Source organism: Polypterus senegalus, chromosome 4 (genome assembly GCF_016835505.1).
Source record: "Polypterus senegalus isolate Bchr_013 chromosome 4, ASM1683550v1, whole genome shotgun sequence".
NCBI lineage: Eukaryota > Metazoa > Chordata > Cladistia > Polypteriformes > Polypteridae > Polypterus > Polypterus senegalus.
This window is the reverse complement of record NC_053157.1, coordinates 219,328,108-219,354,255: the sequence shown is the minus strand read 5'-3', so window position 1 is coordinate 219,354,255 and position 26,148 is coordinate 219,328,108. Positions and strand designations below refer to the sequence as shown.

Here is a 26,148-nt window from a genome sequence, read left to right as displayed (position 1 = left end):
CGTCGGTGCGCAGCGATTTTAGGATCTCTCCAGAGATTTTCAATCGGATTCAAGTCTGGGCTCTGGCTGGGCCACTCAAGGACATTCACAGAGTTGTCCTGAAGCCACTCCTTTGATATCTTGGCTGTGTGCTTAGGGTCATTGTCCTGCTGAAAGATGAACTGCGCCCCAGTCTGAAGTCAAGAGCGCTCTGGAGCAGGTTTTCATCCAGGATGTCTCTGTACATTGCTACAGTCATCTTTCCCTTAATCCTGACTAGTCTCCCGGTTCCTGCCACTGAAAAACATCTCCATAGCATGATGCTGCCACCACCATGCTTCACTGTAGGGATGGTATTGGCCTGGTGATGAGCGGTGCCTGGTTTCATCCAAACGTGACGCCTGGCATTCACACCAAAGAGTTCAATCTTTGTCTCATCAGACCAGAGAATTTTGTTTCTCATGGTCTGAGAGTCCTTCAGGTGCCTTTTGGCAAACTCCAGACTGGCTGCCATGTGCCTTTTACTAAGGAGTGGCTTCCGTCTGGCCACTCTACCATACAGGCCTGATTGGTGGATTGCTGCAGAGATGGTTGTCCTTCTGGAAGGTTCTCCTCTCCCCACAGAGGACCTCTGAAGCTCTGACAGAGTGACCATCAGGTTCTTGGTCACCTCCCTGACTACGGCCCTTCTCCCCCGATCGCTCAGTTTAGATGGCCGGCCAGCTCTAGGAAGAGTCCTGGTGGTTTCGAACTTCTTCCACTTATGGATGATGGAGGCCACTGTGCTCATTAGGACCTTCAAAGCAGCAGAAATTTTTCTGTAACCTTCCCCAGATTTGTTCCTCAAAACAATTCTGTCTCGGTGGTCTACAGACAATTCCTTTGACTTCATTCTTGGTTTGTGCTCTGACATGAACTGTCAACTGTGGGACCTTATATAGACAGGTGTGTGCCTTTCCAAATCATGTCACATCAACTGAATTTACCACAGGTGGACTCCAATGAAGCTGAAGAAACATCTCAAGGATGATCAGGGGAAACGGGATGCACCTGAGCACAATTTGGAGCTTCATGGCAAAGGCTGTGAATACTTATGTACATGTGCTTTCTCAATTTTTTTATTTGTAATATTTTTGCAAAAATATCAAGTAAACGTTTTTCACGTTGTCATTATGGGGTGTTGTGTGTATAATTTTGAGAAAAAAAATGAATTTAATCCATTTTGGAATAAGGCTGTAACATAACAAAATGTGGAAAAAGTGATGCGCTGTGAATACTTTCTGGATGCACTGTAATGTTATTACTGTTGATGTTTTCCCTTACAAACTAAGAAAGCCCGACTGTTACTTGCTTACTTGGTGGCAGTCTGACCCCTTTGATATCATGTTGCCTTGCTGCAGGCCTCCCATACTCAAACCAGATCCACATACACCCTAAAGGTAAATTATTCAATAGGTGATAAACTGTGAGTGCAGAAGAAGCTGTGAGGAAATGATTTGCGTTCAAGCAACTTTGAGTGAAGAAGCATATTTTAGATAAGAAGTGAGGAGCACTGCAGCGTTTTGTATTGAATAATCTGAGCATTTCAAATGGCCTGGTTACATGGAGCTGGAGCCAAGCCTGGCTGAACTGGTCAGAGGCAAGAATCGTCCTGGCACAAAATTCTAATACATTAAGGGACACACACACACACACACGAATACCAAGTCAAAACAGTCACCAATAAACCTAAGATGTTTTCTTGTGAGAGGTTACCTGAGTATTCTGACCCTGAAATCAATTAAAACAGCAGACAAGTAATGACTGTGCTTGTCACAATATAGTTAATTCCTAATTAATTATTATACACCTATTATACACAGCACAACTACATATATTTGTTACATTACTGCTGAAAAGCGCAGGTAATAATATATATTTTTAAAAATATTAAACCTACATTTTTGTTATTCTGCCTCACTGGTCTACAGGACAGGTCTCTGAGCCCCCTCAGCTGAACTGTTCCTTTGCCCTGTAAGTTGACTGTTAATGAGGTATTCATCTGCACCGCCTTCCTCATTTACATACGAGAGCTAATTTGCATGTCCCTTCTGTTTCTCTTTAAATGGCATCCTTAAGATCTTTTAGGAACACTGAAACACAGAGAAAATGTCAGCACTTGCCCTTTTAATCTTGACAGCAATAGCTTTTGTCACAGGTAAGACTTTAAGAGATTTAAGAGACAGAAAACACAAATTCAATACCAGAAAACCTCACAGGTTTACACAGAGCTCTATCAGAAGAGACAAATGAAACAAAATAAGAAAAAAAAAGCATTGAGTTCTTCAGTAAATATCTCTCTTTTTTTTTTTGTTCTTCAGATTGCAGTGGCCAGACTCTGACGCAGCCGACTTCAGCATCTGTCCAGCCAGGTCAGACCGTCTCCCTCTCATGTAAGGCCAGTACCTCCATTAGCTATTACCTGCACTGGTACCATCAGATAGCTGGCCAGGCTCCCAAACTGCTGATATATTCTGCCACAAACCGTGAGTCTGGGATTCCTGAGAGGTTCAGTGGTCAGTATTCTGGGACCGATTTCACCTTACAAATAAGTGGAGTTCAGCCTGAAGACGCCGGCTATTACTACTGTCAGCAGAGTAACAACTGGCCTCTCACAGTGATAAAGAGCTGAACAAAAACCTCCTCGACAAAAATACAAGACTGTAGCGGGGTCTGCTGCAGGTGCTCAAGGAGAAGTCACTGAGGCTACAAAGTGAGACATACCATAACAATGGCTTTGCATCTTACAGTTTTTGTCAATTACTTAAACACTTTTAACCGAATGTGCCCTCCTTTCCTTAAATGCTTAAACACAACATCATAACATCTCACTCATCTGCTTAAATCGCAGACTTGAAGCCCAACTCAAAGCCATTCATTCTGACACTTAAAGCAAACATTTCACTCAGATGACACACAATAGCAAGCAAAAGTGATGACACACACAGTGACCACAAGACACCAGCAAATCAAATCAGGACACTTCAACTGCATACTTAACAAGTGGAGGTTGATAGAACTGAACATGCAATAATCAAAGTGTTCAATTACACCATATGCAACACCAAATTTCACATTTATATTTTCTTAAATACAATGTTGCTCAAAATGATACTGTAAAAGAGTAAAGTGATCTGCAAGAAACGAAACAGAAAAATACAACTCTATGCATACCAAATCAAAGCAAAGTAAAAGAAAAGTTCAAAAATGTCAAAAAAAAATAAAAAAAATTAATAATCTGTCACTTTTAGAACAGATTTCAAAAATTTCAAAGAAACTGTATAAGACAGAAACACATTCCACACATCAGTTTAAAAGCCCGCCTAATAATACCAGTGAATGCCACCAAGCACCGTTTCTCGTTTATAGTTTAGTAGCATTTCCACTGGGAGGTCTGACGTTACCTGAACGACACCATTCCAGGACGATGGATTAGAAGAGGTGGACAACAAGATCTTGCTCATCGTCGATGGCCTCCTAGGTCTCCAGACCTTTCCCTCTGTGATTTTTATTGTATCTTGCTAATTAAAGAAAGAGTGTTTGTTTCACCTATGCCTGCTAATCTTCATGATTTGTGAAATTGAATTGAGGAAGCTGTGAATTCAGTAACTAGGGACCAGTTGACTCATGTGTGGCAGGAAACGGTCTACTGTTTTGATGTTTCTCACAATACACATGGTGCTCATGTTGAGTGCATGCAACCTCAAGGACCATAGGACCAAACTTTGAACTTTCCTCTATCCAGTGATGTGCGGAATGTGTTTCTATCTTACAAAGTTTGTTTGAAAAATATTTCTGAAATCTGCTCTTTCATTTTGAACAGCCCTGTATTTGACAGACATCATCCATCTGATTCATGTCTCTGGGCTGAGTTAGGTCACAAAGCCTCATCCAAGTCACACAACATGCTTTTCTATCCAAATGCCAAGGAGAATTCTTCTTCAGAGTTGAGAAATGCTGGCAGGAACAAACTGGAAAACCTAGGATGATCACTGAACCAGTTACGTATGACTGTAGCTGGAGGAAAACTGACAGTGACCCATATCACAACGTATTATGACAACTCTGACTGTCCAGCCTCATTTTCTTCACACTGCTCAACATGCACATGAAGGTGAACTAGGGAATTCAAACGATTTGCGGTGTACTACAGTTTATGTCTACATTTTGTCATTTACTACTAAAATATGAATAACATTTCTGTTTTAACAATGTGTTTACAAAGATTATTGTAAAAAGGGAACACACATGAGATCCAAATAACAATCTATTATTTCCATTCTAAATCTCCAGCACTTCACTCCCAGATAATCAAGGCATGAGCTGGAAGTACTTTGTGCCCGTTTTGCTGCGGTGGGGCATGCAATAGTAGGCTGCTTGCTGCTTGTCTTGATCGGCAAATTTACAAGACAAAAGTTCCTGACGGAGAGGTGCGAAGGGATTTAAGGTGGGCCGGATTCACAAGTTTTTTCATAGGCTTTGGTAATTTTAGTGTTAAGAGACCAAAGTGGAAATATGGCAGAAGAGAATCCCATTCACTTATGGCTGCACACATTGTCACATTGACTTCCTGCTGTCCAGGGACTTTCACAATGGTATGCTATCAAATAACCTTAAGCCTCCTTCACCTTGTCAATAAAGCTGACCTCATGTGGGGTGTAGCTGGCATCAAGCTCAAACAGTCTCCTTAATGAAAGGTTAGAGATACAGTAAAAGTGCTTTATGGTGAGCACTGTAATAGTCTAAACACAAAATCACAACAGTATTGTACATTTTATTCTATCATAATCTGGTACGCCATACAGTATGATGCTGCATTGCCTTTACCAGTAGGTGTTACAGGCGTTGGGGTCTTGACTCCAAAGTGACTTTGTTTATTCTTCTTCTTCTTTTGGGTCCTGTTAGGGGTCACCACAGTGGATCATCTCCTTCCATATCTTTCTGTCCTCTGAATCTTGTTCTGTTACACCCATCACCCGCATGTCCTCTCTCACCACATCCATAAACCTCCTCTTAGGCCTTCTTCTTTTAATCTTTCCTGGCAGCTCTACCCGTGTTATATCCAGTTTCTTCCGACATAAGATGTGGTTAAAGGCAGAAATGCTGATTTGATTTACACCCCAGAAATGTTGCTGATCTTCTATGACTCTGCTCTGCGCTTCCCACAAGAGAATGTTATTGTTGGTCACATCACATCCATGTTCACAGGTTGCCTGTCAGTTCTACAAAAGAAAAAACACAATGCATTTTTAAGAGCTGCAATCCATGTACCATCTAGAACAAACACAGTGTAAGTTCTATGCACAGTGTTATTTTTATGTAGTATCTGTCCAGTACTGGCAATATGAACATTTTACTGTAATGAAGATATTTGCAGCCGGAAGTATAGAAGTGCTGTACCTGTTCTCAGTTCTGAAGGTATGGACAATGGAAAAAACAGTGTAGTGACTGAGATTCGGATGCACTTGTTGCCCAGCTTTTCTCATTGCCAATCCATGGACAAGCACATGGTCAACCACAGCTGCATGAATATCATCTGATATTACAGTTCTTCTGGTCTGTGCTCATGCTCTTCCTCTTCTGACACCCAGCTTACTTACCATGTTTAGGTTCATCAAAAATGGTCACAGTAAGCAAACATGGCACCATTTAATGAAGTCAGTTTAGTGTCAAGTGTGAAGCATTTTGACATTAACTGTTTTCAGCTGGAGATGGGTGTGTGCTAATTGAGCTCAAGTTGTTGCACCTTGTGTTCATTATAGAGTGGTTATGTTTTCGGATGGATTGTATGGTAAGACTGGCGCTTCAGCAATCAGATTTGTGTTTGAAGATCTGCTGAAATAGTGCAACCAATCTGCAATATGACAATAATAACAGAAAGAGAGTAATTCTGGGAAGAATGCTACAGTTTGAAGGAATGAAATAAAATGGTTATCAAGCCAATTGTTCAAGATTTAATATTTAGGCATTTGAGAAAAACTGCAAAAGTTAATTTTGAAAATCCATGGCTTGTCAAATGGTGATACAGTGTGATCTCTGCTGCTTCACTGCTCCAGTACCTGACATTCATCTTGTGTGGAGAAGATTTTACCTTACTTAGGTCACTTGTATTTTCTTCAGATAATCAAAAATCAATAAGGCCATTGTTAGCTACACATTACAAGACAATCAGCCTGATTTAAAGCCACACACAGTTCTTCTAACAGTTGCAGAAGGTGCTTCAGTTTCAGTCTGGTCTGAGACTTTTCTGCAGTGTGAAGTACGCAGCGATTAATCTTAACCTTCAAACTTACACTGAAGCCAGTTGCAGTCACCACAATTTTGAATTAGGAACATCAAACATTTATGGCTTCAAATCATGTAGAGAGGGGGATTGTCCTTTATTATATCAAGTCTGATGGAGTCTGCCACAAGCGCTGCTCAGACTGAAGAATACAACAGTACAACAGTCTTAAGGAAGTTTGGTTCTTTTACATAACACAGTCACGAGGCACTTCAGGTAACACCAATCAGCCCAGAGATTACTGGAATATTCTTAACACACCTATCTCTGAGTATTATCTAAAGTATTTGGAAAATAGCTGATTCATTGATTTTGACTTCTCATATGTAAAAGAACAAAATAAAAAGTTAAAATACCATATGATCTCATCTCTACATGGATGTACCGAGTAGAAGTGGTTCAGATAGTCTGAGTTAAACAATGTGATACACGTGTGCTTAGGAGGCAAGGAGGCAGCTAACAAGTCCTAAGGTGAGTGAATTTACAAGAGAAAAGGGGTCGATTGTATGTACTAATGCATCTCTCTCTCTATCAACAGAACTAAAGAAGAAAAATAATAACTTACCTTCAGCACTTCTGGTCAACCATAGCTAATGGCTACCATTCCACAACCCCAGTTCCATATTCCAACAAAGACGTTTGAAGTCACTTTCCGGTCCCTCAATGATGATGTAATTTCCGTCAACCCACTTTTGATGTAATTTCCTGTAATCTTGTTTACTGCCACCATTTTGTTATAAAAAGCACCTTGTTTTCACTGCTCAGTATCAAATGCCTTGGTTTTTTGATCCATTTTGCTCTATTTTGTGAATATTATCCACGGACATTATATGGGGTCATTCCACAACTCTTTTTGAGACTACCTGAGCCATTTATTCTATTACAACAGGCAGGCACAGTTTTGAAGCACTTCACAAATTTACACAGAACGTTTTTCCCCTTACGGAAATCTCAAGTCCGTGCAATTTGATGTTACGTGTTCAAGACTGATGAAACAAGTGGAAGGCCCTAAATAAAATTCGCCTCAGCCTCGTGCTGCAAGTTCTACAGGTTGTGGTAACCCCATCTTCCAAGTCATGGCATCATCAACATTTTTATTGCTTTTTGTTTGATTTTTCCCTATAAAATAACACAGAAACTGTCTCTGCAAGTCAAACTTGATTGTCATCGTTTTGGAGTCAAGAGAAATTCTGTGAGATCCCATATTTGGAGAGATGGGACACCGAAACATGAATGTAAATCTGTTAACTTGCAATGTCTTTTGTAGACATTATCTTTTAGTGTGTGCTCTAATAACTGAAAACAGACAAGGGGACAAGAAACTGGTTAAGTCTGTGTTTATGTGTGGGGTCTCTCACGGTTTTAGCATCAATGTGTCTCCATGTGCCAGAGATTCATTCATTTCATATGCAATTGAGCACCAAATGAGTGAGTAAAAGGCATATGAATATTTTATCTACCAGACTGGCATCATGTCCATGGTGGGCTCTTGTCTTGACCTCATTACTGCTGAGATGAACTTTGGCTACCAACAAAAAAATACTGGACTATGCAGTTTTAGAAAATCAATTGCAAAACTAAGATTAGGATGAAAAGGCAACCATTGAAATAAACTCTGAAAGGCAGAAAGAATAACATATATAATACGTGAGGATTTGATTTTATCTGATTTATAATTATCTTTAAATCAGCTTCTTAAATATCTGCCAGTCTTATTTATATTCTGTTGTTTGTGTAAGGGAATCAACTTACTGTATGAATTTATGAAGTGTTTCAAAATGTGCCTCACTTTTTAAAGTAAAACATTCTGTCACATTTGTAACTGGAACAAATAACTAAGGAAAAAATATGATAATTATAATTAAATACATTTCCATTTTAGGAATATAAAATTCTCATTAGTGGTAAATGTGTGTACACACCAAAGACTGTTTGCCTATTTTTGGACTTTTAGATAATTCTAAGACATAGATGTGTTTAAGAATATATTATTTAACTTTATTTTGATTGGTGTGACTATTGAACTGTGTTATGTAAATAAACATACTTAACTTAAGGCCATTGCCTTGTCATTTTAGTCAGTTAGCTACTGTAAAATGTTCTTGGCTGATTCCTTCAGGCCTGTCATAATATAACAACATGTCCATCTTGGATTCCATTACCAACGGTGACTCACAACTTTTCTTTATTCACGGAGTATTTTGTCTAACATATGGTTCAAGTTTTGAAATACTGAAAATAATTTCACCTTCCTGAATACTTTTTGTACACTCAAAAACAACTAGTTATATTTCTTTTTACAGAAAATGTTGTAAGGCAGACATTTACTGCCTGTATGTAAAATATTAGATGCAATGAATGATTGACGTGATGCACTATTTTTTTTATTTCAGTATTAATCTTCAAAATCAGATGTGGTAATTTATTCTCCCCACTCAAAGTCAATGTGTAGATTCATTAATATGAGAAAATATGAAATTATACAATCAATACACATATCTGTACATGAGAAAAGAAAGAAAGTTAGTTAGTTAGTTAGTCAGATAGTTGAAGGGAAAATGAGTGAAAACTTCAAAAGGTTTCTCTGTTAATGCAGAAAATAAATGAGAAGTCCCCAGCTGAGAACATTCCTAGAGAAAATAAAGCTCATGTGTTCCACAGTCCTTTGGAGTTGTTTTAGGACACACTTACTTAATGTTATTTCTGTTGATGTTTCCCCTAACAGACTGAGAAACCACGACTGTTACTTGGTGGCAGTCTGACCCCTATGATATCACACTGCCATACTTCAGGCCTCCCATGCTCAAACCAAATCCACATACACTCTAAAGGTAAATTATTTGATGGGTGGTAAACTGTAACTGCATAGGAAGTTGTGAAAAGATGGCTTGTGTTCAAGTAGGAAACTTTGGGTGAAGAAGCATATTTTAGATAAGAAGTGAGGATCTCTGCAGCATTTTGTGTCGAACAATCTGAGTATTTAATACGGCCTGGTTACATGGAGCTGGAGCCAAGCCTGGCTGAACAGGTCAAAGGCAAGAATCGTCGTGGCACAAAATTCTAATACATTATGCGACACACAAATACCAAGTCAAAACAGACACCAATAAACCTAAGATGTTTACTTGTAAGAGGGTACCTGAGTATGCTGACCCTGAAATCAATTAAAACAGCAGACAGACAATGACTATGCTTGTCACAAAATTGTTATTTCCTAATAAATTATTATACACCTATTATAAAAAGCACAAGTACATTTATTTGTTACATTTCTGCTGAAAGGTGCAGGTAATAATATATACTTTTAAAAAATACTAAACATACATTTTTGTTATTCTGCCTGACTGGTCTACAGGACAGGGCACTGAGCCCCCTCAGCTGAACTGTTCCTTTGCCCTGTAAGTTGACTGCTAATGAGGTATTCATCTGTACCGCCTTCCTCATTTACATACTAGAGCTAATTTGCATGTACCTTCAGTTTCTCTTTAAATGGCATCCTTAAGATCTTTTAGGAACACTGAAGCGCAGAGAAAATGTCTGCACTTGCCTTTCTAATCTTGACAGCAGTAGCTTTTGTCACAGGTAAGAACTTCAGAGCATTAAGAGACAGAAAACACAAACTCAATACCACAAAAACCTCACAGGTTTACACAGAGCTTTATCAGAAGAGAAAAATGAAACAAAATAAGAAAAAGAAAAATACAATGTGTTCTTCAGTAAATATCTCTCTTTGTCTTTTTGTTCTTCAGATTGCAGGGGCCAGACTCTGACGCAGCCCACTTCAGCATCTGCCCAGCCAGGTCAGACCGTCTCCCTCTCATGTAAGGCCAGTACCTCCGTTAGCAATGCACTGCACTGGTACCATCAGATAGCTGGCCAGACTCCCAAATTGCTGATAAGTTATGCCACTACTCGCGAGTCTGGAATTCCTGAGAGGTTCAGTGGTCAGTATTCTGGGACTGATTTCACCTTACAAATAAGTGGAGTTCAGCCTGAAGACGCCGGCTATTACTACTGTCAGCAGAGTTACAACCTGCCTCTCACGGTGATAAAGAGCTGAACAAAAACCTCCTCGACAAAAATACAAGACTGTAGCGGGGTCTGCTGCAGGTGCTGAATGACAAGTCACTGAAGCAACAAAGTGAGACATACCATAACAATGGCTTTGCACCTTAGAGTTTTTCTCAATTACTTAAACACATTTAACTGAATGTGCCCTCCTTTCCTCAAATACTTAAACACAGCATCAAAACATCTCACTCATCTGTTTAAATCGCAGACTAGAAGCCCAACTCAAAGCCATTCATTCTGACACGTAAAGCAAACATTTCACTCAGATGAGACACACAAGCAAGCAAAAGTGATGACACACACAGTGACCACAAGACACCAGCAAATCAAATCAGGACACTTCAACTGCATACTTAACAAGTTGAGGTTGATAGAACTGAACATGCAATAATCAAAGTGTTCAATTACAACATATGCAACACCAAATTTCACATTTATATTTTCTCAAATGCAATGTTGCTCAATATGATACTCCAAAAGAGTAAAGTGATGTACAAGAAAACAAAAAGAAAAAAAAAACAGCTCTATGCATACAAAATCATAGCAAAGTAAAACAAAAGTCCAAAAATGACAAAAAACAATAAAAGAAATCAATAATCTGTCACTTTACAGTGCAGGGCTATTCAAAATGAAAGAACAGATTTCAACAATTTCAAACAAACTGTATAAGACAGAAACACATTCCACACATCAGTTTAAAAGCCCGCATAAAAATACCAATGAATGCCACCAAGCACCATTTCTCGTTTATAGTTTAGTAGCATTTCCACTTGGAGGTCTGGCGTTACCTGAATGACACCATTCCAGGACAATGGATTGGAAGAGGTGAAGAACAAGATTTTACTCATCGTCGATGGCCTCCTAGGTCTCCAGACCTTTCCCCCTGTGATTTTTATTGTATCTTGCTAATTAAAGAAAGAGTGTTTGTTCCACCTATGCCTGCTAATCTTCAAGATCTGTGAAACTGAATTGAGGAAGCTGTGAATTCAGTAACTAGGGAGCAGTTGACTCATGTGTGGCAAGAAATGGCCTACTGTTTTGATGTTTGTCGCAATACGCATGATACTCATGTTGAGTGCATGCAACTTCAAGGACCATACGAACAAACTTTGAACTTTCCTCTATCCAGTGATGTGCGGAATATATTCCTGTCTTATATAGTTTGTTTGAAATATATTTTTGACGTCTGCTCTTTCATTTTGAACAGCCCTGTATTTGACAGACATCATCCATCTGATTCATGTCTCTACCCACCAAAATGACTGGACTATGCAGTTTTAGAAAATCGATTGCAAAACTAAGATTAGGAAGAAAAGGCAACCACTGAAATAAGCTCTGAAAGGCAGTAAGAATAACATATTCAGTACGTGAGGGATTGATTTTATCTGATTTATAATTATCTTTAAATCAGCATCTTGAATATCTGCCAGCCTTATTTATATTCTACTAATATATTTTACATTTCCGTTTAAGGCATTTAAAATTCTCATTAGGGGTAACTGTGTGTGCAAGCCAAACACTGTTTGTCTATTTTTGGACTTTTACATAATTCTAAGACAAAGATGTGTTTAAGAATATACTATTTAACATTATTTTGATTGGTGTAACTATTGAACTGTGTTATGTAAATAAACCTACTTAATTTATGGCCATTATATTATCATTTTAGTCAGTTAGCTACTGTAAATGGATAAAGTGTTCTTGGCTGATTCCTTCAGGCCTGTCATAATATATTTTGTCTAACATATGGTTCAAGGTTTGAAATACTGAAAATAATTTAACCTTCCTGAAAACTTCTTGAACACTCAAAAACAACTAGTAGTACTGTATTCCTTTTTAACTGAATATGTTGTCAGGCAGACACTTATTGCCTGCATGCAAAGAATTAGATGTATTGAATGATTGAAGTGGCGCACCATTTTCTTTATTTCACTATTAATCTTCAAAACAAGTTGTGGCAATTTATTCTCCTCACTCAAAGTCAATGTGTAGATTTATTAATATGAGAAAATATGAAATTTTACAATCAATACACATAACCTTACACGAGAAAGAAAGAAAGAAAGAAAGAAAGAAAGAAAGAAAGAAAGAAAGTTAATTAGTTAGTTAGTTGAAACGAAAATAAATGAAACCTTCAAAAGGTTTCTTTCTTAATGCAGAAAATAAAAGAGAAGTCTCCAGCTGAGAACATTTCTAAAGAAAATAAACCGTATATGTTTCACAGTCCTTTGGAGTTTTTTAGTACAAGTTTACTTAATGTTATTACTGTTGATGTTTTCCCCTAACAGACTGAGAAGCCACGACTGTTACTTGGTTACTTGGTGGCAGTCTGACCCTTTTGATATCACGCTGCCATACTTCAGGCCTCCCATGCTCAAACCAGATCCACATACACCCTAAAGGTAAATTATTCGATGGGTAGTAAGCTGTAACTGCACAAGAAGGTGTAAAAAGATGGCTTGTGTTCAAGCAGGAAACTTTGGGTGAAAAAGCATATTTGAGATAAGAAGTGAGGAGCACTGCAGCTTTTTGTATCGAACAATCTGCGCATTTAATACGGCCTGGTTACATGGAGCTGGAGCCAAACCTGCCTGAACCGGTCAAAGGCAAGAACCGTCCTGGCACAAAATTCTAATACATTATGGGACACACACACAAATACCAAGTCAAAACAGACACCAATAAACCTAAGATGTTTTCTTGTGAGACGGTAACTGAGTATGCTGACCCTGAAATCAATTAAAACAGCAGACAGACAATGACTGTGCTCGTCACAAAATAGTTATTTTCTAATAAATTATTATACACCTATTAAACACAGCACAAGTACATTTATTTGTTACATTTCTGCTGAAAGGTGCAGGTAATAATATATATTTTTAAAAATATTAAACATATATTTTTGTTATTCTGCCTCACTGGTGTACAGGACAGGGCACTGAGCCCCCTCAGCTGAACTGTTCCTTTGCCCTGTAAGTTGACTGCTAATGAGGTATTCATCTGCACCACCTTCCTCATTTACATACTAGAGCTAATTTGCATGTCCCTTCTGTTTCTCTTTAAATGGCATCCTTAAGATCTTTTAGTAACACTGAAGCACAGAGAAAATGTCTGCACTTGCTCTTCTAATCTTGACAGCAATAGCTTTTGTGACAGGTAAGACCTTCAGAGCTTTAAGAGACAGAAAACACAAACTCAATACCACAAAACCTCACAGGTTTACACAGAGCTCTAACAGAAGAGAAAAATGAAAGAAAATAAGAAAAAAAACAGTGTGTTCTTCAGTAAATATCTCTCTTTGTCTTTTTGTTCTTCAGATTGCACTGGCCAGACTCTGACGCAGCCCACTTCAGCATCTGTCCAACCAGGTCAGACCGTCTCACTCTCATGTAAGGCCAGTGCCTCCGTTAGCAATTATCTGAACTGGTATCATCAGATAGCTGGCCAGACTCCCAAACTGCTCATAAGATATGCCACAAACCGTGAGTCTGGGATTCCTGAGAGGTTCAGTGGTCAGTATTCTGGGACTGATTTCACCTTACAAATAAGTGGAGTTCAGCCTGAAGACGCCGGCTATTACTACTGTCAGCAAAGTAACAGCTGGCCTCTCACAGTGATAAAGAGTTGAACAAAAACCTCCTCGACAAAAATACAAGACTGTAGCGGGGTCTGCTGCAGGTGCTGAAGGAGAAGTCACTGAGGCTAGAAAGTGAGAAGTACCATAACAATGGCTTTGCACCTTAGAGCTTTTCTTATTTGCTTAAAAACATTTAACTGAATGTCCCCTAATTTCCTCAAATGTTTAACCACAATATCATGACATGGGGCTTAAGAGGTTCATAGTGTCTCTACAGCAAATAAATAAAATATGATATCTGGACAATTATCAAGTCTCACAGTTAGGGCTCTTTGAAGTAAACACTGATGTTATAAAATGTTCAATTTCAAAATTTTAGCCATTTTTTCAATATTTTACTTTTATGTTGTTTATTCAAGGCTCCTGAAGGGTCTTTTTACAAATGAAATAATCATAACTCGCCAACCCGTGGCGTAACATATGCCGCATAATTATTTATTGATGGCTGAATACTTCTGGAAAGACACAGTTATCCAAATGGGGTGGGTTTGAGGATACAATTGTAAGTGATGGAGTGCAAATGATGAGTGGTAGCCTCAGCAGAATCGAAGATATATAGCTGACCTATCGTGGTGACGTGTCAGGATTGTTATATAAAGGAGAGACTTGGTGATAAATTTGACCGTGGATTCTGAAAGGATGTGGTCCGTGTCCAGAAGGTTGAACGATATCTGTGTGCGTGAAAGTGTTTGTCGAGAATTTTGCATATAAATGTTTGTGTTGAATGGATTTGTACATGTTTGAGGAGATCAATCGGTTCACCGACAAAAGCGCGATAGACATATGCGCCCCGACAAAACCACAACGGACAAATGAGCGCCGACAAACCCGCTAACTGGTTTTTGACAAATGCGCGCCAACAAAATTGCCACGACAAAATCGTGAGAGAGGCCAAGAGAGTGGGACGCGTACGTGCGCATTATATACACATTATTTGCTAGGTTATAACTGTTACAACAGCTGATGGCATGCCGCGAACAAATAACTCAGTCGAGGGTTGGCATAACGCGTCGTATACAAAGCGGAATTACCAGCAGTCAGGCAGCCAGCAAGTCTAAATACGCTCAACTATCAAGACGTCTTGCTGCAATTCTTCCTACATATGCAGGGCGTGATCTTAAGGACTATCTGCGTGCCGTGCTGATGGCATGTCTCATAATATTGACTTCTAAAATAAACATTATTATATATGCTTTAAATTAGTAATTCATATTTAATGAAACTTTCGCGATTTTGTCGGGGCGATTTTGTCTGCGCGATTTTGACACCGCGTTTTAATCGGCGCTCATATGTCTATCGCGCAAATGTCGGGTCACAGATTAATCTCACCTGTGAAGTCCTCGTTACAAAATGTGCAAGTGAAGGTGTGAGTGGAATGAGTTAGTAAGTGTTTCTTGAGAACGCGAAGTGTTTTGAAGCATTGCTGTCAATGTTCACATTGTATCATTCTTTCAGTGGTGTGGTTTTTTAAATGTGCGTTGAGATACCTGTGCAGTCGGAAGCTTTTGTAACAAATGGTGCATTGAAAGTCCTGTGTGGAATGTGTTTGTTCAGTGGAGTGTTTGTTTAAATGTGCTTTGAGATGTTTCTGGAGCGTGAAGGTTTTTGAGCAAATGTTGCACTGAAATTCCGGTGTGAAATGCGTCTTTAAATGTTTTTCAGGAAAAGGAGAGTGGGCAGGTGACGTCACATCAGTGTGGCTAGGATGTTGGTGTGTACTCTGTGTGTACATACCGACAGCTGCTCAAAACTGATGTGTTTTCGTATGTTTGTCGAAAAGAAATGTGTTGAACGATTTAGTGCATTGTTGACATTGAAAGAAATTGGAATGAGTTTGTAAGTCAGTGGAGTGTGTTTTTAAATGCGTGTTGAGATATCTCCGCACTCTGAACGTTTTGGAACAAATGGTGCATTGAAACACCAGTTTGGAATGTGTTTGTTTAGTGGAGTGTGTGTTTAAATGTGCTTTGAGATATTTCTGGCGTGTGAAGGTTTTGGAGCAGTGTTGACAATGAAAGGAATTCGTCAGGGAATGTGTTTTGAGATGGTTAGAAAGATATCTGCGTGCGTGAAACTGTTTGTCGGAAATTTTGCATATAAATGTTTGTGTTGAATGTGTATCTATATATCTTCTTAGATATAGAAAGCGACTGAGGTGGTGTTTGGTGAATTGTTGCTGTTGTGATGGTTTAACACTCCAGTACATTGCGATGAACACTGGTAACAGTCAGACATTCTCGTCCCATGCTCTTAGAGTTGGTGGGCGTGTCTCTGTGAGTTGTCGTATCCTATGGTGTTAGTTGGTGGGTGGGGCTTTGCAAGTTGACGAACGTGGCTATTTCTTGTGTATCCCATGGTTGTCTTCCGGCAGTGTGAATGCCTCAAGAGACAGGGTGGTAGTGTTTGGTGAGTTGTTGCAGTTTGTGAGTTAAAAGCTACAATGGTTTTACACTCCAGTACATTGCTGTGAATGCATTGCGGTGAATGCTGGTAACAGTCAGGCGGGCGGGCGTGCAGGCGTTCTCGTCTCATTAGAGTTGGTAGGCGGGTCTCTGAGTTGGCGGGCGTGGCTATGCCATGCATATCCCATGGTTGTCTTGCTTGTTCTGTTGGCTTACGGCTTAGTAAATTAGTGGGCGGGTCTCTGTGAGTTGGTGTGTGTGGCTATGCCGTGCGTATCCCATGGTTGTCTTGCTTGTTCTGTTGGCTTAGTGAATTATATATATAGATTCTTACAAATAACACTCCTACATTAATAAATTAAGAGTGGTTTTAAAGCAATTGTAAAAAAAGTGAATAGATAATGGAAATATTGGAAACTGAGTTTGGTAGATTTTGAGATAAAACTAATGTAGTCAATTGCTCTGTTGGAATAAGAAGGTTGCAGAGAACTAAAAATGCCATCTCCTTATTTACATTGTGAGCTTGTAGCCTATACTGTATGAGGTAGTTGAGTTGACCACAAAACCTGAGTGACCCCAAGGAGGTTAAAGCAGAATGGCTGTGGAATTAGTCATAAAAGTGAGTAACACGGAAAATGTAATAAAAATATGCAATAATAACAAAACAATAATATCTGAGTTTACAGTACCTACGATAATAAGGGGTCCTTGACTAACCTGTAGGGTGACTGATGTACTTGCCCTAATCATCCTCCATATAAGTACTCCTTCTTCCTATGATGCTTTCATCTGTCATGAACCACACTGGCTACTCTTTCTCTTGATACTTGAGATAAAACCACTCTAGAACATTAGAACTAGAACAAGCTATTCAGCCCAACAAGCTCGTCCATCTTATTCAGCTTGATTGTCCAAAATAACATCAAATTGAGATTTGTTAAATTTTCCTGATGTCCTACTCTCCACAATATTACTTGCTAATTTATTCCAAGCATCTCTGATTCATCGAGTAAAGACAACATTTGCAACATTCATTTAAAATCTACCCTTAACAATTTTTCCTGTGTTCTTGATGCAGAGTTTATTTTAAAGTAACAACTAGGATCCACTGTATTAATTCCTTTCATAATTATGTCACCACCTCATCTCCATTTGCTTAAACTGTAAAGGTTCACTTCTTTTAGTTTCACCTCGTTGTTCATATCTCTTAATCCTGGAATCAACCTTGTCACTCTTCCCTGGACTTTCTCTGTCTTTTCTGTTTATAAAGCTTAAACATAAACTCTTTTTACTTGTACTCCACACATCATGATATATAATCTAACATTTTATTTGCTTTCTTGATCTAATCTGTAAACTGTCTGGATGTAGATAGTGATGAGTCCACTATGACTCCTAGGTCCTTTCAAGTTTCAGACCTCCCATTGTGTATTCAAATTTAGTATTTTTACTTCTTACATGTAATACTTTACAGTCACTTACATTAAAGAACCATACATGTAATTATGCGCATGTATTATGTGTATGTATTACAGTACTAGAAGTGAAAGAGAGTGACAAGACAACAATAAAGAGTGACCAGCATACCTACAGGATATGTATACATACAGACTGGTGAACCTCTATAATTGAAGGTTTGTTCACTAACATAACATGCAATAAGTTGCAGAAACATCTTTTCAGACATAAGTTCAACACAGAACTAACAAACATGGCAGACCTTCTGGGTTTGAGTCCTTCCGGATGGAAGTGATGTCAGAAGTGTTATAGTCACCAGTCATCCGCACTGAAGAGAGAGGATGAGAAAAGGCTTTAAAACATAGTGCCAACACCTGGAGTGGCAGTAGAATTGCAGTCACTAGTGCTCTTCAGCTGTCCCCTATGCGCATGCACTTGACACAGAGGGTGATCCTCAGGTCATCTTCAAAACTAGATGTGGCAATTTATTCACCTCACTCACAGTCAATGTGTAGATTCAAAAATATGAGAAAATAGGAAATTGTACAATCAATACATGGATACACATATCTTTACATAAGAAAGAAAGAAAGAAAGAAAGAAAGAAAGAAAGAAAGAAAGAAAGATAAATGAAACCTTCAAAAGAACCCCTCCCCATTAATGCCGAAAATAAAAAGAGAAGTCCCCAGCTGAGAACATTCTTAGAGAAAATAAACCTTATATGTTTCACAGTCCTTTGGAGTTGTTTTAGTACAAGTTTACTTAATGTTATTACTGTTTATGTTTTCCCTTATAGATTGAGAAAACACGACTGTTACTTTATTACTTGGTGGCAGTCTGACCCCTTTGATATCACGCTGCCATGCTTCAGGCCTCCCATGCGCAAACCAGATACACATACACTCTAAAGATAAATTATTCTATGGGTGGTAAGCAGTAAATGTTTCTTTTCCGGATTTCTAGGGTGGCGACCTGCCAATTTTTTTTTTTTTCTCCAGCCGTCTGGAGTTTTTTTTTCCTGTCTTCCCTGGCCATCAGACCTGAGTTTGTTTTCTATGTTAATTAACGTTCCCTTATTCTAATTTTTATTTAGTTTGTCTTTTTTCTCTTTCTTCATCATGTAAAGCCTGTCTGAACTGCTCAAAGGCAGTTCACACACACACGAATACCAAGTCAAAAAGTCACCAATAAACTTAAGATGTTTTCTTGTGAGAAGTACCTGAGAATGCTGACCGTGAAATCAATTAAAACAGCAGACAATGACTGTGCTTGTCACAAAATAGTTATTTTCTAATAAAAATGTATTATACACCTATTATACACAACACAAGTACATTTATTTGTTACATTTCTGCTGAAAGGCGCAGGTAATAATATATATTTTTAAAAATATTAAACCTACATTTTTGTTATTCTGCATCACTGGTCTACAGGACACTGAGCCCCCTCAGCTGAACTGTTCCTTTGCCCTGTAAGTTGACTGCTAATGAGGTATTCATCTGCACCGCCTTCTTCATTTACATACCAGAGCTAATTTGCATGTCCCTTCAGTTTTTCTTTAAATGGCATCCTTAAGATCTTTTAGGAACACTGAAGCACAGAGAAAATGTCTGCACTTGCCCTTCTAATCTTGACAGCAATAGCTTTTGTCACAGGTAAGACCTTCAGAGCTTTAAAAGACAGAAAACACAAACTCAATACCACAAAACCTCAGAGGTTTACACAGAGCTCTATCAGAAGAGACAAATGACACAAAATACGAAAAAATACAATGTGTTCTTCAGTAAATATCTCTCTTTGTCTTTTTATTCTCCAGATTGCAGGGGCCAGACTCTGACGCAGCCCACTGCAGCATCTGCCCTGTCAGGTCAGACCGTCTCCCTCTCATGTAAGGCCAGTAGCTCCATTAGCAATGACCTGCACTGGTACCATCAGATAGCTGGCCAGGCTCCCAAACTGCTGATAAGATTTGCCACTACCCGTCAGTCTGGGATTCCTGAGAGGTTCAGTGGCCAGTATTCTGGGACTGATTTCACCTTACAAATAAGTGGAGTTCAGCCTGAAGACGCCGGCTATTACTACTGTCAGCAAAGTAACAGCTGGCCTCTCACAGTGATAAAGAGTTGAACAAAAACCTCTTTGACAAAAATACAAGACTGTAGCGGGGTCTGCTGCAGGTGCTGAAGGAGAAGTCACTAAAGCAAAAAAGTGAGAAGTTCCATAACAATGGCTTTGCACCTTACAGTTTTTCTCAGTTGCTTAAACACATTTAACTGAATGTGCCATCCTTACCTCAAATACTTAAACACAACATCATAACATCTCACTCATCTGTTTAAATCCCAGACTTGAAGCCCAACTCAAAGCCATTCATTCTGACACTTAAAGCAAACATTTCACTCAGATGACACACACAAGCAAGCAAAAGTGATGACACACACAGTGACCACAAGACACCAGCAAATCAAATCAGGACACTTAACCTGCATACTTAACAAGTTGAGGTTGATAGCACTGAATATGCAATACTCAATTACACCATATGCAACGCCAAATTTCACATTTATATTTTCTCAATTGCAATGTTGCTCAAAATGATAATGCAAAAGAGTAAAGTGATGTGCAAGAATAGAAAAAGAAACAGAAAAAAACAGCTCTATGCATACAAAATCAAAGCAAAGTAAAACAAAAGTTAAAAAATGACAAAAAAAAAATTAAAGAAATCAATAATCTGTCACTTTACAGTACAGGGCTATTCAAAATGAAAGAGCAGATTTCAAAAATTTCAAACAAACTGTATAAGACAGAAACACATTCCGCAAATCAGTTTAAAAGCCTGCCTCAAACTGGAAAACCTAGGATGATCACTGAACAAGTTACATATGACTGCAGCTGGAGGAAAACTGACAATTACCCAAATCACAATGTATTATGAAAACTCTGACTGTCCAGCCTCATTTTGTTCACACTGCTCAACATGCACATGAAGATGAACTAGGAAATATAAAAGATATGCAGTGTATTACGTAGTTTATGTCTAGATTTTGTCATTTACTACTAAAATATCAAAAACTTTACAAAGATTATTGTAGAAACGGAACACAAATGAGATACATGTGTTCCAAATAATGATCTGTTTCCATTCTACAACTCCAGCACTTCACTCCCAGATAATCAAGGCATGAGCTGGGAGAACTTTGGGCCTGTTCTGCAGCCGTGGGGGGATGGAATAGTAGGCTGCTTGATCGGCACATTTACAAGACAAAAGACACTGATGAAGAGGTGCGAAGGAATTAAAGGTGGGCCAGATTTACAAGTGTTTTCGTAGACTTTGGTAATTCTAGAGTTAAGAGACCAGAGTGGCAGTATGGCAGTGGAGAACTCCATATTCACTTACAGCTGCACACATTGTCACATTGCCTTCCTGCTGCCCAGGGACCTTCACAAAGTTACGCAATTGAATAACCTTAAGCCTCCTTCACCTTCTCTTAGTGTGGTTAAATCCAGCCTCGTCAATATCGATGTACTCATGTGGGGTGTAGCTGGCATCAAGCTCAAACAGTCTCCTTAATGAAAGGTTTGAGATACAGTAAAAGTGCTTTAGGTTGTGCACTGCAATAGTCTAAACATGAAATCACAACAGTACTGTGTATTTTACTGTATCATGATCTGGTACGACATACTGGATGATGCTGCATTGTCTTTACTTATATGTGCTGCAGGCGTTGGGGTCTTGACTCAAAAGTGATTATGTTTATCTGTGTCATATTCAGTGTCTTACAACATAGGATGTGGTCGATGGTAGAAATGCTTATTTGATTTACACCCCTGCTCTGCGTTTCCCACAAGAGAATGTTATTGTTGGCCACATCACATCCATGTTCAGAGGTTTCCTGTCAGTTCTACAAAAGAAAAAACACAATGCATCTTTAAGAGCTACAATCAATGTACTGTGTTGAACAAACACAGTGTATGTTCTATGCACAGTGTTATTTTTGTGTAGTATCTGTCCAGTACTGGCAATATGAACATTTTACTGTAATCAAGATATCTGCAAACTGAAAGTACAGAAGTGCTGTACGTGTTCTCAGTTCTGAAGGTATGGACAATGGAAGAAACTGTGTAATGATTGAGATTCAGATGCACTTGTTGCCCAGCTTTTCTCATTGCCAATCAATGGACAAGCACATGGTAAACCACAGCTGCATGAATATCATCTGATATTACGGTTCTTCTGGTTTATGCTGATGTTCTTCCATTTCTAACCCCTGATTACTCACCAGATTGAGGTTCATCAAAACCAGTCACAGTAAGCAAAATTATACCATTTAATGAAGTCAGTTTAGTGTCAGTGTGAAGCATTTTGACATTCAATGTTTTCGGCTGGAGATGTGTGTGCTAATTGAGCTCAAGTTGTGACACCTCGTGTTCATTAGAGAGTGGCTGTGTTTTCTAATGGCTTGTATGATAAAACTTGTGCTTCAGCAATCGGATTTGTGTTTGAAGATCTGCTGAAATGGTGCAACCAATCTGCAATATGACAGTAACAAGAGGAAGAGAGTAATTCTGGGAAGAGTGCCACAGTTATAAGGACTGAAATAAAGCAAATGGTTATCAAGCCAACTGTTCGAGATTTGGTATTTAGGTAATTGAGAAAAACTGCAAAAGTTCATTTTGAAAATCCATGGCTTGTCAAATGGTGACACAGTGTGATCACTGTTGCTTCACTGCTCCAGTACCTGACACTCATCTTGTGTGGAGACGATTTTACCTTACTTAGGTCACTTGTGTTTTCTTTGGATAATCAAAAATCAATAAGGCCATTGTTAACCACAGATTACAAGATAATCGGCCTGATTTAAAGCCACACACAGTTCTTCTAACAGTTGCAGAAGGTGCTTCAGTTTCAGTCTGGTCTAAGATTTTTCTGCAGTGTGAAGTACACAGCGATTAATTTTAACCTTCAAATTTACACTGAAGCCAGTTGGAGTCACTGCAGTTTTGAATTAGGAATATCAAACATTTATGGCTTCAAATCATGTAGAGAGGGGGATTGTCCTTTATTATATCAAGTCTGATGGAGTCTGCCACATGCACTGCTCAGACTGAAGAATACAACAGTGCAACAGTCTTAAGGAAGTTTGGTTCTTTTACATAACACAGTCATGAGGCACTTCAGGTAACACCAATCAGTACAGAGATTATTGGAATATTCTTAACACACCTATCTCTGAGTATTATCAAAAGTATTTGGCAAATAGCTGATTCATTGATTTTGACTTTTCACATGTAAAAGAACAAAATAAAAAGTTAAAATGCCATATGATGTCATCTCTACATGGATGTACCGAGCAGAAGAGGTTCAGATAGTCTGAGTTAAACAATATCACACACGTGCGCTTAGGAGGACAAGGAGCCATCAAGCGCTAAGGTGAGTGAGGTTACAAGAGACAAGGGGTCGATTTATGTACTAATGCATCTCTTTCTCCATCAACAGAACTAAAGAAGAGAAATAATAACTTACCTTCAGTACTTCCGGTCACCCATGGCTAATGGCTACCATTTCACAACCCCCAGTTCCATATTCCAACAAAGACGTTACTTCTGACTCTCCCGATAGGATGTCACATTCGGCTTACAACGTCACTTCTGGCTCCGCCATGATGATATCACTTCTGTATTCCGCCAGGATGACATCACTTTCCAGTCCCTCAATGATGATGTAATTTCCATCAACCTGCTTTGATGTCATTTCCTGTAATCTCTTATCCTGCCACACCTTGTTTTCACTGCTCAATATCAAATGCTTTGGTTTTTTGATCCATTTTGCACTATTTTGTGCATATTGTCCACGGACATTATATGGGGTCATTCCCCAACTCTTTTTGAGACTACCTGAGCCATTTATTCTATTACAACAGGTGGACACAGTTTGAAGCACTTCACAAATTTACACAGAACATTTTTCCCCTTACAGAAATCTCAAGTCTGTGCAATATAATGTTACGTGTTCAAGACCGATGGCCACTAAGAAACAAGTGGAAGGCCCTAAATAAAACTCGCCTAAGCCTCGTGCAGCAAGTTTTACAGGTTGTGGTACATCAATATTTTTGTTATTTTTTGTTTGATTATTCCCTATAATATAACACACAAACTGTCTCTGCAAGTCAAACTTGATTGTCATTGTTTTTAAATCATGAGAAATTCTGTGAGATCCCACATTTTGTAGAGTTGGGACACCGAAACATGAATGTAAATCTGTTAACTTGCAATGTCTTTTGTAGACATTATCTTTTAGCGTGTGCTCTAATAACTGAAAACAGACAAGGGGACAAGAAACTGGTTAAGTCTGTGCTTATGTGTGGGGTCTCTCACGGTTTCAATATCAATGTGAGTCTCTCTGTGCCAGAGATTCATTCATTTCATCTGCAATTGAACACCAAATGTGTCAGTAAAATGCGTATGAATATATTATCTACTAGACTGGCATCATGTCTATGGTGGGCTCTTGTCTTGACCTCATTACTGCTGAGATGAGCGTTGGCTACCCACAAAAATGACTGGACTAGAAAATGCAAATTTTCAAAACTAAGACTAGGAAGAAAAGGCAACCATTAAAATAAGCTCTGAAAGGCAGTAAGAATAACATATATAGTACGTGAGGATTTGATTTTTTCTGATTTATAATTATCTTTAAATCAGCATCTTGAATATTTGACAGCCTTATTTATATTTTGTTGTTTGTGTAAGGGAATCAACTTACTATATGAATTTATAAAGTGGCTCAAACTGTGCCTGCCTTTTTAACCTAAAACATTCTGTCACATGCGTACCTGGAATAAGTAACGAAGGAAAAAATGAGATAATTGTAATAAAATACATTTCTGTTTTAGGAATTTAAAATTCTCATTAGGGGTAACTGTGTGTGCACGCCAAAGACTGTTTTGCCTATTTTTGGACTTTTAGGTAATTCTAAGACATACAGTAGATGTTGAGGTAAGCAGGCCGGACACAGACAGGCAGACATCGTTGTATCACCTAACACACATTTATTTACAAGGTATTTACAAATATGCAACATACACACCTCAGTGCCACAGCATCAATCACCCCAAAGTCCTGGCCTCACAATGCCTCTTCTGGTCCACCTCCACTCCTCTCCTCCAGGCTCCGTCCTCTTCCACCTGACTCCAGCCAATGGAGGGGGGCAGCCCCTTTTATAATCACAATCTTTCCCCCAGTACTTCCGGGTGTGGCGAAAGTGCTGAGGTCCAGGGTTCCAAAGGCACTTGGGTGCCCCCTGCCAGTGACCACGGGCCCCTCGTGGTCTGGAGGAGGCGCAAGTCCTCTTCCGGTCCTCCTGGGTATCCCGGCTGGGTACCACCACCAGCCGTGTACCACAATGTGTTTAAGGATATACTATTTAACTTTACTTTGATTGGTGTAACTATTGAGCTGTGTTATGTAAATAAACCTACTTAATTTAAGGCCATTGCCTTGTCATTTTAGTCAGTTAGCTACTGTAAAGTGTACTTGGCTGATTCCTTCAGGCCTGTTATAATATAACAACATGTCCATCTTGGATTCCATTACCAATGGTGACTTACAACTATTCTTTATTCACACAGTATTTTGTCTAACATATTGTTCAAGTTTTGAAAAACTGAAAATAATTTCACCTTCCTGAAAACTTCTTGAACATTCAAAAACAACTAGTAGTACTGTAATCCTTTTTAACTGAATATGTTGTATGGCAGACACTTATTGCCTGCATGCAAAGAATTAGATGTAATGAATGATTGAAGTGGCGCACCATTTTCTTTATTTCTCTATTAATCTTCAAAGCAAGATGTTGCAATTTAATCTCCTCATTCAAAGTTAATGTGTAGATTCATTAATATGAGAAAATATGAAATTAAACAATCAATACATGGGTACACATATCTTTACATAAGAAAGAAAGCCAGTTAGTTAGTTAGTAAGTTAGTTAGTTAGTTAGTTGAAGGGAAAACAAGTGAAACCTTCAAAACAAATGCACCCTGTTAATGCAGAAAATAAAAGCGAAGTCCCTGGCTGAGAACATACCTAGAGAAAATAAAACTCATGTGTTCCACAGTCCATTGGAGTTGTTTTAGGACAAGTTTACTTAATGTTATTACTGTTGATGTTTTCCCGTACAGACTGAGAAGCCACGACTGTTACTTGGTGTCAGTCTGACCCCTTTGATATCACGCTGCCATACTTCAGGCCTCCCATGCTCAAACCAGATCCACATACAC

At 38.8% G+C, this 26,148-nt stretch overlaps 4 gene segments (V, D, J or C); all 4 read left to right on the top strand.

The window, feature by feature from the left end:
• The first annotated feature begins 2,118 nt into the window (after nt 1–2,118).
• On the top strand, nt 2,119–2,650 carry LOC120528847. The segment is given in 2 exon segments: nt 2,119–2,176; nt 2,340–2,650. Coding segments are annotated over 2 exon segments (360 nt in total).
• A 7,180-nt stretch (nt 2,651–9,830) lies between these two features.
• On the top strand, nt 9,831–10,361 carry LOC120528846. The segment is given in 2 exon segments: nt 9,831–9,883; nt 10,051–10,361. Coding segments are annotated over 2 exon segments (360 nt in total).
• A 3,110-nt stretch (nt 10,362–13,471) lies between these two features.
• LOC120528845 lies at nt 13,472–14,000 on the top strand. The segment is given in 2 exon segments: nt 13,472–13,528; nt 13,690–14,000. Coding segments are annotated over 2 exon segments (360 nt in total).
• A 5,475-nt stretch (nt 14,001–19,475) lies between these two features.
• Nucleotides 19,476–19,996, top strand: LOC120528844. The segment is given in 2 exon segments: nt 19,476–19,524; nt 19,686–19,996. Coding segments are annotated over 2 exon segments (360 nt in total).
• Nucleotides 19,997–26,148: the final 6,152 nt, after the last annotated feature.